The sequence below is a fragment of the Anopheles coustani genome, chromosome 2, assembly GCF_943734705.1.
Source record: "Anopheles coustani chromosome 2, idAnoCousDA_361_x.2, whole genome shotgun sequence".
Taxonomy (NCBI): Eukaryota; Metazoa; Arthropoda; class Insecta; order Diptera; family Culicidae; genus Anopheles; species Anopheles coustani.
In genome coordinates this window covers 74130357-74142563 of record NC_071289.1, presented here as the reverse complement: position 1 = coordinate 74142563, position 12207 = coordinate 74130357, and the positions used below count along the sequence as shown (strand labels likewise).

The 12207-nt window shown below is 40.9% G+C and overlaps 1 protein-coding gene across 7 annotated transcripts; it reads left to right on the top strand.

The window, feature by feature from the left end:
• The first annotated feature begins 1114 nt into the window (after window positions 1-1114).
• On the top strand, window positions 1115-11890 carry LOC131266980 (antichymotrypsin-2-like). 7 transcript variants are annotated; one of them, XM_058269691.1, is made up of 5 exons: window positions 1115-1245; window positions 1356-1546; window positions 1627-2427; window positions 2498-2639; window positions 11554-11890. In XM_058269691.1, coding segments are annotated over exons 1-5 (1278 nt in total). In that variant the 5' UTR covers window positions 1115-1244; the 3' UTR covers window positions 11697-11890. The 7 variants fall into 7 exon arrangements, with proteins under 7 accessions (XP_058125674.1, XP_058125679.1, XP_058125678.1 ...); XM_058269696.1 differs by lacking the exon at window positions 11554-11890 and adding an exon at window positions 8523-8947; XM_058269695.1 differs by lacking the exon at window positions 11554-11890 and adding an exon at window positions 8269-8508.
• Window positions 11891-12207: the final 317 nt, after the last annotated feature.

Below are 12207 nucleotides of genomic sequence, written 5' to 3'. Positions count from 1 at the left end.
GTGGGAATTTCTACGTCTAGCGCTTCCCAGCTGAAATCCAGCTTAGGGAATGCTTGTTTCGAAATCGGACCGTTAGTAGATCATTGCGCAGCGAACAGCACGTACATAAAAATTGTTAAAGGTGAGTTGAAGAAGCTTAGTGAGAATTTATATGTGAAAATATGAGTGATGTAGCTTTAATAGTGGAACAATCGATAGTGTTTCATTTGAAAGGGGTTTATGAAAGTGTTAAAGTATTACTGTGTTACCGTTTTGTGTTGTAAGGTTTTTATGGTTTTGTATTCTAATGTGTTTTTAAGTTTAAAGACCTTGGACCTTTGGAAATATATCGAGAGTCCGCACTATCCGCACTATCGAACCGTTTTTCGTGAGAAGCTAAACAATGCTGACTTTGCTCGCTCATTATATTCTTTACGGAGAAAAACTTTTTCTAAGATCCCAATTAATCTTATGCTTACGTGTGAAAAAGTTTTAGAGGTCTATTCCCTTTGCATACGGGAAGTAATTAACCACATTTGAATACATTGATATGATGAAGAGGGCGAGGAGTCACACTTTGCTCTTTATGCTACCGAATCGTTGCCAATTTCTGAAACGTGTAACTGTGTACCTAAAATCGTAGATACGCAAGTGTAAAATTAAGTGGAGCTGACAACTACTTGCGTCTAGTAGTTTTTCTAGTATTTCTAGTTTCACCTAGTTTGTCCGGTAGTCAACAGCCAGTTTCAACATGTTTAGAAAAGTTTCATTATATGCTTCGGATTCATTTTACTTTGTGCACGGATGACCTATATGTGTGTTCCATTTAACCGTCGTTTCAAATCCATGTTCCGTAGCGTACCGTAGGGAACTTTTCAACTATCGTCTATAAACGAAACGCTAAAGCTGGCTGTCAACATATCGTTTGTGTAAACAAGTGTACGTGAAATGTTGATAAATGCTACGCAGTTAAATACTTGTTTGTTTGTTATCAGTTTTTTTCTTAAATCTATTTGATTCTATTTTTCCAAACGCAGTACATTACTTATCGAACACTTTTGTTTTTTTTTGTATTTTTTCGAACGCTGTTTGTTTTCTGTTGGTATAATCTTCAAAATTCGTTCAGTTTTAGCACCCAAAACCTTTCGTTCTTCCGAAACCAAGAAACCGGTTCCGGTGCAACCGCAACCCACCGGTGAAGCTGTTTTTGTTGAATATCGTCACAATTATCCCCAACAACAGTGCATGACTCATCGCCAAAAGCAAGTAAGTGGATATGTGTGAGCGTGCCGGGCGTTACAATGTAGGCAGTATAAAGTATTGCCGTTGTGCTTGTGCCAGATCCAGTCCCAAAGTAACCTTCAAACTGTCCACAGTGTCCGCTGCACGACGATTCAACGTTTGGTCATTCCGTACCACACTCGCAGCAATTCTTCTTGTCCAATTGCGTTTGCCGCTGTCTTTCGGTCAATCACAAGGTTCAAACCAACAAAACAAAGCCATGTCCGAGGCCGTCGATACGCAGTTTGTTGGACAGTCGAACGATTTCGCCATCAAACTGTTCCAGGTGAGTCACGGTGATGAGACACCATGTTCGAGGAAAAATTCCAATGCATGCTTCGATTTTCTCGCGCCTTCCAATTGCAGCAAGTAAGCGCTCAAAATGCCGGTGAAAATGTGGTCATCTCTCCGTTTTCGATCAGTGCATGCCTTTCGCTGGCGGCCATGGGTGCCGGTGGCCTCACCGCGGAACAAATGTTCACCGGCCTTAACTACGGTTCGGCAGCAAGCGCAAAGTCAACGGTGGCGGACAACTACCGGCGTCTGTTAACGCGGCTCGAATCCGACAGCACCGTAAACGTGGCCAACAAGATCTACGTGATGCAGAACTACGGCATCAAGAGTGCTTTCAACGCGATCGCAACCAACAGCTTCCGGTCGGAGGCGGAATCGGTTGACTTCTCGCAGAGCGAGGCGGCAGCAAAGACCATTAACGGTTGGGTCGAGAGTAAGACGAACAACAAAATCAAGGATCTCATCTCGCCCGACTCGCTGGATGACCTGTCGCGTATGGTGCTGGTCAATGCGGTTCATTTTAAGGGCACCTGGGCGTACCAGTTTAACCCGCAGCTTACCCGACCGTTCCCGTTCTGGACGAGCGAAACGGAGTCCCGCGACGTGCCGATGATGAACTTGAAGAAGGATTTTGCGTACAACAACTTCGAGGATCAAGGATTCTCCGCCCTGGAGCTGACGTACAGTGGTAGCGACATGACGATGCTTGTGCTCTTGCCGAACGAACGGACAGGGTTGGCCGCACTGGAACAGAAGCTGCCCAGCTTGAACTTTTCCGAGTTGACCGCGAAGATGCACAAGCAGGAGGTTGAAGTGTTCCTGCCCAAGTTCAAGATCGAATTCACGCGCGATCTTAACGAAGATCTGAAGAAGGTATGTGTCCAAAGTGCTTTCAAGTATCAGCAGGAAGTTATCATGTTTTTTGGTTTGTTTTCCTTCGCAGCTTGGCATGGATCGCATGTTTTCGGATTCGGCCGAATTCCCCGACCTGCTCGAGCAGGATGAACCGTTGAAGGTATCTAAAGTGGTCCACAAAGCATTTATCGAAGTGAACGAAGAAGGCACCGAGGCGGCCGCCGCAACCGGTAAGCACACGTCCTCTTCCTGCTATCTTTATCATCCGTGTATTGTCCTCATCTCCATCATTCCCTAACGCTCGCTTCTTTCCACCCCTTGTGTGGGCTCATCATTCATCGTCTCCGTATTCCCTTTTTGTAGCGGCAGTTGTGCGCATGAAACGGTCCTTGCCACCCAGACCTGTTCGATTCGTCGCCGATCGTCCGTTCTTGTACGGTTTGCTGCTGGGGAATACACGGCAGGCGATATTTTTCGGTCGCCTTGCGAAACCCAACTCGGCCACCTCCCCTGCGGTGGCTCGCGATGAGCTGTAGATGCGGCGACGCAATCGGGCGGCCGTTATCTATACTAGGGCAAGCTAGAGCATTAGCAAGGGCTCGAGGGCGGACACTGTGTCAGCTTCGATCGATTAATCACCCTGCACGTTATCATATTCGAGTCACAGCCGCGCCATGAAACGGAGTAGCTCAGTATTTGTCATTGTAAACGAGACTTAGCAAGCAAGCGACTACCGCCATCTCCTTACCTTCCCTTCCCATTGACCTACATGGTGCACTCGATCATCCTCTCTCCGAAGTTGCAGTATTTTATAAACTCCTATTTGTTTCTTGTTCTCTTTTACATGGACTCATCCAACCTCTCACACTACATCGCACTACACGTTCTCTATAACCAGGCATGATCATGATGTTGCGCTGCATGCCGATGCATCCGTACTTCACCGTCGATCATCCATTCCTTTACATGCTGCGGCACCAGCAGCAGATCTATTTCGTGGGCCGCACGGTCAAGGTGGAGGCCTAGGGCCGGTTTTGTAACCAACCAATGTCAATGACAACAAAAACTCCTCGCCTTTGTAGCGCGCATACGATGCGAAGTATATACAGCTGATCTAAGTCTTTGTTTGTAACAATCGTAAACATCAGTACAAGAAACAAATAAAACGTTAAGCGTACGTTCAACGCACCATAATTCGTTTGTTTGTTTGTTTGATTGGTTGCTTGCAAAGCGAAACATATAAGAACTTTATTTTAAAGTACACTCACGAAAAAGCATTCTCAGTGGTACAATTTACACCCGCTTGCATATATCCCTTACCGACCAACGCTCCAAAACTCGTCATTGCACATTCCAACCTCACGATGTTGAGTAAACCCCGCTAAACCTTGTTTCCCCACCGGATAAGCCCCGGGATCACTTCAGATCCGATAACATCCGAGCTTCAAGCACAAATAATCAGCCACAATGTGGATTACCGTCTGGCGATTCGAATTTAACCGATTTGATAAAACCCCAGACGGGTTTGTTATCGCAAAAGGGACCTCTGTTATTTTATTATGGTTTAGATAAAGGGCTGCACGTCCAATGGCACATATTTTGCAACCTTGCATCTTGAACTTCAAGTAATGCTCAAGTCGCTGCACGCATTTTTAAAGTCGTTTCATAAACCCCGCAAGATATGTTTTCATTACGTTTCCTATGTTGATAATTTAAGAATATTTCGTAACCTCGGTACGTTTAGTTTTATTTTTAAATATTCTTGATTTCAAACACCCTCCTTTGATTTCCGTTGTAAACTGTCGGATTTATTACCCCAACGCATGTTCCCGATTTAGAGTTGTGTGTTTTGCGTGTTTAACATTCCAAATCGGTTTTTCAGAGAAAAAGGCATGACCTCATCGGACGCGCCTGGTTTGGGAAACCTAAACAAAGCTGTTCCCGGCTTATTAACACTCCCGCTAAGTGGGAACACGGCTGCAACCTTGAGTGCAATTTTATTTTTATTTTCGCTGGTGTCTGCCGATGATCGTGAGTTCATCGGATTGCAAATTCGGTTAGGAATGCGTGCCGCGTGTATTGGCATGCGCAAAGCGTTTAAATGTACAACACGACGCGCTGCAAAACGATATAAACAAACAACCAATGGGAGCAATATTTTTAATGGTTCCTCTTTTTGGTTTGTTTGCATTTCGAGTTGATAGCGAAACAGCAGTCGGCAAAAGATATGAACTACACACAGTCGATGAAGAGTCACACTCGGAAGGAATGTTATCAGTGAAACTGGCTCTATAGGCCTTTTTTTATTTTTAATACAGGGAAGTTCGATATCTAAGTTTCGACTCACCCAGGTGGAAATTGAATGAAATTTGACAACATAAAACCATTGTGGATGCAAGTCTAATCATTTGAAATTGAAAAATAAAATCTTAATTGGCTTGAACGCTTTTTTCTACGCAATGTCTTCCAAACATCATCACAGCAAAACCTGTTATCAAAACTACGACCTCCTATCACACATCACTAGAAGGCTATTCGACTCATCTCACTACACACTACATGTTCAAAATTTTACCCATTTCAACCTGCACATCCTAGCCCGCCCTTTTTGTTCCTTTCGCTTCTAGGTATGATTATGATGGCCTTCAGCATGATCATTTCGGAGCCACGCATATTCAAGGCGGACCATCCGTTCATCTATGCCCTGTTGAGCCATGAAAAGGGTGTGTTTTTCGTCGGCAGGACGGCTAAGTTGACCTAAATCCATGTTTTATGGTTTATGGTTTATGCAGTCATTTTCAATGTTAGTTTTTGCGGAGTATATTTTTGGTTCCCAAGGAACAATTCACCACCTCGACGGCGTGGTTTCGAATCCCAACCGAGACCGGACCCTCCCCTGTACGAGAGGACTGACTATCCACGTACTACAACAGGGAAACAAGTCTCGTAAGCCCTTAACGAGCAGGCATGACCAAGAGGTCGTTACGCCAAGAAGAAGAAGAAGGAACAATTTAAAATATTTTAAATTCACGTACAGCACATAACAACCAGTTATGTTAGAAAAGGCCGTCTTGAAACCGCATCATATGACGTTCTCAAATGTAGCACTGCAAAGATCATATAATATACAATTGGTTTATCCACACACTTCATACGTGAGTTTTCATTGAATGTACTTGTGTTTATTTTTGTAACTAAACTGCACCTTTTGTCCGTCAGAACTATATATACCAAACGGTATCAAGTTAAACAAAAACAGTTTATTGCATCAGAAAAGGTCGTCTTGAAACTGCTTCACCCCTGATGCTTTAACGTACCAAACAGAGCAATTGTTTGTATAAGACACTATTGCGACACCGCTCGGACTTCAACATTGCTGCAATCGGGATTTGGCTTTGTTGGATGATCATTTCCCAGCCCAACGCTTTTCTTGTGATCATCTGAAAAATAGGTTCAGAAATTATCGAAGAGCACAAACATACAAGTTAAATTTCTTTTTGATGCAAGATGATGTAGTCTTGGAATACGTTAATCAGTTTAGAGCATATAATGTTATTCTGTCGAGCAGATACTTCAAGCACAACAAGTTAAAAAAGGTTCCCCATTCCACCCGATACACCCAACGCCCATTTGTTTCTCTCCTCTCCTTCTAGGCAGCTTTACCAAGATAGGCAGCGGGATCTTTTCGGAGCCACGCATATTCGAGGCGGATCATCCGTTCATCTATGCCCTTTTGATCCGCGAAAAGGGTGTGTTTTTCGTCGGCAGGACGGCTAAGTTGACCTAAATTCATGACGGTTTACATAGTCACTTTCAATGTTAGTTTGTACCGAGTATATTTGTGCTTCACGAAAATTAAACGGAACCGTTCCTATCGAACAATTTTAACGATACGCACAGAACATAACAATCAGTTTAGTTAGAAAAGGTCGCCAGCATATACAACACTATTGGTTTTTCCAATATCTCACACTCTATATGTGAATTTTCATTGGGTATACTTAAGCACAAACATTTTCTATCGCTAAGTTCTTGTGGATGCAAGCGAAGTTTTGGAATACGTTAATCAGTTGAGACTGTCATTGTGTCGGACAAATACTACAAACACAACAAGTTAAAAAAGGTGCCCCTTTCCATCCGATACACCCAACACCCATTTGTTTCTATCCTCTCCTTCTAGGCTGGTTTGGCGCCACGATAACCAGCGCGATCATTTGGAAGCCACGCATATTCAAGGCAGACCATCCGTTCATCTATGCCCTTTTGACTCGCGAAAAGGGTGTGTTTTTCATCGGAAGGACGGCTAAGTTGACCTAAATCCATGTTGGTTTATGCAGTCACTTTCAATGTTAGTTTTCGCCGAGTATATTTGTGGTTCACGAAAACTAACCGGTTCCTATAGAACCAAATACACGGATATCAAGCGATATGAAAGGCAGCGCGATCATTGCGGGGCCGCGCTCATCTATGCCCTTTTGTGTGTATACTTGGGCACAAACATTTTCCATCACTAAATTCAAATTCTTGTGGATGCACCCGATACTCCCAACGCCCATTTTTTTCTCTACTCTTATTCTAGGCGGGTATGCAACCGTGTTAAGCTCCGAAAACTATATGGAGCCGCGCATATTCCAGGCGAACCATCCGTTCATCTATGCCCTTTTGATCCGTGAAAAGGGTCTGTTTTTCATCGGAAGGACGGCTAAGTTGACCTAAATCCATGATTTTATGAAGTCACTTTCAATGTTAGTTTTCGGCGAGTATATTTATGATTCACGAAAATGAAACGGAATCGTTCCTATGGAATCAAATACACGGGATATCAAGCGATCTCAAGGCAAACAATTTTCAATTCACGCACAATCAGTTTAGTTGGAATAGGCCGCCTCGAAACCGCATCATATGACGATCTCAAATATAGCACAACAAAGAGCATATATAACACTATTCGTTTATCCAATATCTCACACTCTATATGTGAATTTTCATTGGGTATACTTGAGCACAAACATTTTCTATCGCTAAGTTCTTGTGGATGCAAGCGTAGTCTTGGAGTGCGTTAAACAGTTGAGGCCATATAATGTCATTGTGTCGGTCAAATACTACAAACACAACAAGTTAAAAAAGGTGCCCCTTTCCAACCGATACACCCAACGCCCATTTGTTTCTCTCCTCTCCTTCTAGTCGCGCAAACCAGGGTTACTAGCTACACGCCGCCGAGGTTATTCCAGGCGGACCATCCGTTCATCTATGCTCTTTTGATCCGCGAAAAGGGTGTATTTTTCATCGGCAGAACGGCTAAGTTGACCTAAATCCATGATTTTATGCAGTCACTTGCAATGTTAGTTTTCGGCGAGTGTAATTATGATTCACGAAAATTAAACGAAATCGTTCCTATGCAAACAATTTTAAATTCACTCACAGAACATTTTCTATCACTAATTTCAAATTCTTGTTGATGCAAGCTTTGTCTTGGAGAACGTTAATCAGTTGAGACCATACAATGTTGAGACTATAAATACAAAAAGTTTAAATATGTGCCCCATTTCACCCGATACACCCAACGCCCATTTGTTTCTCTCCTCTCCTTCTAGGCATGTTGTTCATGGCATGCAGCATGATCATTTCCGAGCCGCGCATATTCAAGGCGGACCATCCGTTCATCTATACACTAGTTAGCCGTGAAAAGGGCGTAGTTTTCATCGGGAGGACGGCCAAGCTCACCTAAATTGCTGCTAGAATATGCACACGCTTTCAGTGTTTGGTTTCGTCGGGCATTCATCCGCCTTGAAACGATCCATCAGACACCGAACACACTAATCCGCCATTATCATCCAATGCGTCACTTCACCAATACAGGAATGATGATTATGCTCTGCTCGATGATCGTCTCCGAGCCAAAAGTATTCCTGGCGGATCATCCGTTCCTCTACATCCTTCGGGGCCATCAAAAGGAGATTATGTTCCTCGGAAGAACCTGCAAGGTCTAAATTGTCTCCGGAATTCCAATTGGTACAAACCTAAAAAAAATGTCCGTATTTTGGCATGCTGCATGATCATTTCGAAACCACTCATATTGAAGGTGAACCACTCATCTATACGCACCATTGCAGGAATAGAGATCACTTTTCGATCGGGGAAGCTTTCCGAGCCAGAAGTATTCTTTGTGGATCAACCGTTCCTGTTTATCCTTCGGGGCCATCGCAAGGAGGTTCTGTTCATCGGTAGAACCAGCACGGTGTAATTAAAATCTAAAACTAACATTAACGTCTACACCAAAGGCATAGATGTAATTGAACCCAAATAAGGGAGAGGGATAATGTCATAAAACGGTAACTAGTTTTAATAAAACATATAGATTTCAATCAGGTGACGAAGAACTAATACTGCAATTGATAAGTGTTGATACCTCTCATCGTAAACGATTTCATGAAAACGTACAAAAATGAAATTCTGGTATGCATTGTTAAATTTTAAAAATTATTGTATTATTATATGCATTATATACTTAAAACAGACACAGATTTTACCACCTTTTTTCAACTCTATATTGAATTATTGGTACAATAAACATAAACTGAGTTCCAACACAAAAATTACCGTGTGCATAAGATTTCGACGGGTGGATTCCATCTTTGACTACTAGCAAAATTTGCAATGCACTGTTCTGCTTATGCTTTTTCTTCTAGGCACTTATGTGGCATTTCATTGTGGCGGTTGTGAACCCGAATTTGTCACAAATCACCCATTCCTCTACGTCGTGATGGACGGCAAGAGGCACATAAACTTTATCGGAAAAACTATCACATTCCCAAGAGAATCTACTATGCTCTAAAAAGGTAGAGGCCATTCCATTCCTTCCCAAACATGACAAACGTTCCTTCCATAAGGCGTGCCCTTTTGAATACGATACCATTTTTTGGCTTTCACTCATGCATTATAAAAACCAACCTTGCCACAAGCGTTTGCAGACAAAGTGAATTACAAAAATAAACTAGATTAAATAACGCGAGAATAAACATTGACTATGAAATTAAGTTACATTTGTGCACACTAATCAGAACTAAATTTTCAAATTTTAGATTAAATTATAATTTTTTTAAAACTGCATTATTTAACAGGTGTTACAAATTCGAGCCTAAACGACTAAAGTCTGTAACATAAGCATATTTTATTTACGTGTTGTTTTTCTTTTAGGCACAGCCTATCGAATCGCCTGCGGCGGTTGCGGACCCAAAATTACCAGATTTTGGGCAAACCATCCATTTATCTACGTTTTAAAGATTGGCAAGAGCCATATTCTCTTTATCGGGAAAATTGTCACATTACCCAGACCATAATCTACCAGGCCGCCAGTGCGAAGGCATAAAAATTAAACCTAAATGGATGGGACTTTTATTTGTTGCAATTTAGAACAATTAGGCATTCAATTATCCTTTTGTTTGCACAATTCACCATTCTATAATGTTTTATGTTACTTCAAATAGAATGTAATGTGAGAATATACAGTTAATTGAGCATAATAAAAATAGACTTTGTCACACCCGTTTTAGGACGAAGATTTTAACACAAAAAATAAAAACGGGACGACATTTCCAAACTCTAGCCAGGATCCATCGAAATTCAAGTAGCTAATCGTTTTTTGTTGAAATTATGGTATATGATTGTTTTATACTAAAACAGTTTTTTTATTTCGTTACGCACACAAAACTAAGGTTTTCTCCAGCTTGATTATATTCTTGACTTCTTGATCGATTTTTTGTCATTTGCAAACAAAATATCACGAGTGTAATCGTGTAATTTGAAATAAGATCACATTTCCACTTGCTAATAAGCATTAGGCAGCAGTATTCCAATATTAACCTTCCTACAAAAAAAAACCCTAATCTTTATTGTAACATGGCAAAACTTTTGTACAAACGAGCAGAGTCTGCAAAAAAGTATGTTTTAATTTACGGCTTTATCTTTTAGGCATATCCATTGACCGAATATGCGGCGGATGCCAGCCCAAATTTGTGGCAAATCATCCTTTCCTCTACACCCTCATGGACATAAAGAAGCACATGCTATTCGTAGGAAAAACTGTCACATTCCCAAGAGAATCTACCAAGTTGTAAAAATGTGGAAGCTACCTTCCCACTCAAACCTGGCAGACGTTCCTTTCCTTATTGCCCCCATATTCCCTTCCTTAATTTTTTTTTTGCTTTTACTCATGGATTATAGAAACCGACCTTGTCACAAGTGTTTGCGAACAAAAAGAATTACAAAAATAAACCAAATTAGATTGATTAAATATCGCGAGTATGAACATTACACAACAGTTACACAAAAAATCAAGTCTGCAACACAGGCATATTTTATTTACGAGTGTTTTTCCTTTTAGGCACGTTCCCGCGCCCTTTCTGCCGCGGTTGCGGACCCAAAATTCCCAAATTTTTGGTAAACCGTCCATTTATCTACATTTTGAAGATTGGCAAGAGCCATATACTCTTTATCGGGAAAGCTGTCACATTACCCAGACCATAATCCATAAGGCCGCCAATGCGAAGACATAAAAAATTAAACCTGAAACATGGAACTATGTTTGTTCCAGTTTTAGAACAATTAACCTTTTGTTTGCACTATCTCACCATTCCTACACAATCATTATAGATTGTATATTAGAATTTACAGTTAATTGAGCATAGTAAAAATTGACTTGGTCACATCCGTTTTCGGACGAAATTGTTAGCACAAAAACTAAAATCGCAACTACTTTTCCGAACTCTAGCCAGGATTCATATAAATTTAAGTAGCCAATATTTTTTTGTTGAAATTATGTTTTGTTTGCTGTTTTTGCTTTAACATTTGCTCATTTCGCTACGCTTATAATACTAACGATTTTTTTCCAGCTTGATTATATTCTTGAGATTTTCTTTTCATAAGGCGTGCCCCTATTGAATATGATACGTTTTTTTACGTTAACACATGCATTATAGAAACCGACCATGCCACAAGTGTTTGCGGACAAGGTGGATTACAAAATTAAACTAGATTAGATTCATTAAATATCGCGAGTATAAACATTGGCTATGAAATTTAGTCACACAAGAAATCAAGTCTGCAACACAAGCATATTTTATCTACGTGTTTTTTTTCTTTTAGGCACAGGGTTACGACTTTTCTGCCGCGGTTGCGAACCCAAAATTACCAAATTTATGGCAAACCATCCATTTATCTACGTTTTGAAGATTGTCAAGAGCCATATACTCTTTATCGGGAAAACTGTCACATTACCCAGAGCATAATCTTCCAATCCGCCCATGCGAAGGCATAACAAATTAAACCTGAGAGATGGAACTATATTTGTCCCAGTTTTAGAACAATAAGGCTCTCAATTAACCTTTTGTTTGCACTATCTCACCATTCCTACACAATCATAGTGTTTTACGTTACTTGAAATAGAACGTATGTTAGAATTTACAGTTATTTGAGCATAATAAAAATTGACTTTGTCACACCCGTTTTCGGACGAAGTTGTTAGCACAATGTTTCCCCATTTTATCCAAACCATGAGAATGTAAATGTTTTTTTAATTTAAAAACTTGTGCGTTACTTCCTTCTTGAAAGTGGGCTTTTCTTCTAGGTGTATTTCTTCAATTTTACAGCGAGTATTAATTTGTGGTGCAGCATAGATTTCTCTACGTCCTGATGATTGCGAACATACACATAATATTTTATCTAGAAAACTATCACACTCCTATGCGAATCTACCAAGCTGTTAAACTGAACTTATTTAATTCAAGCGAATAAATGTTT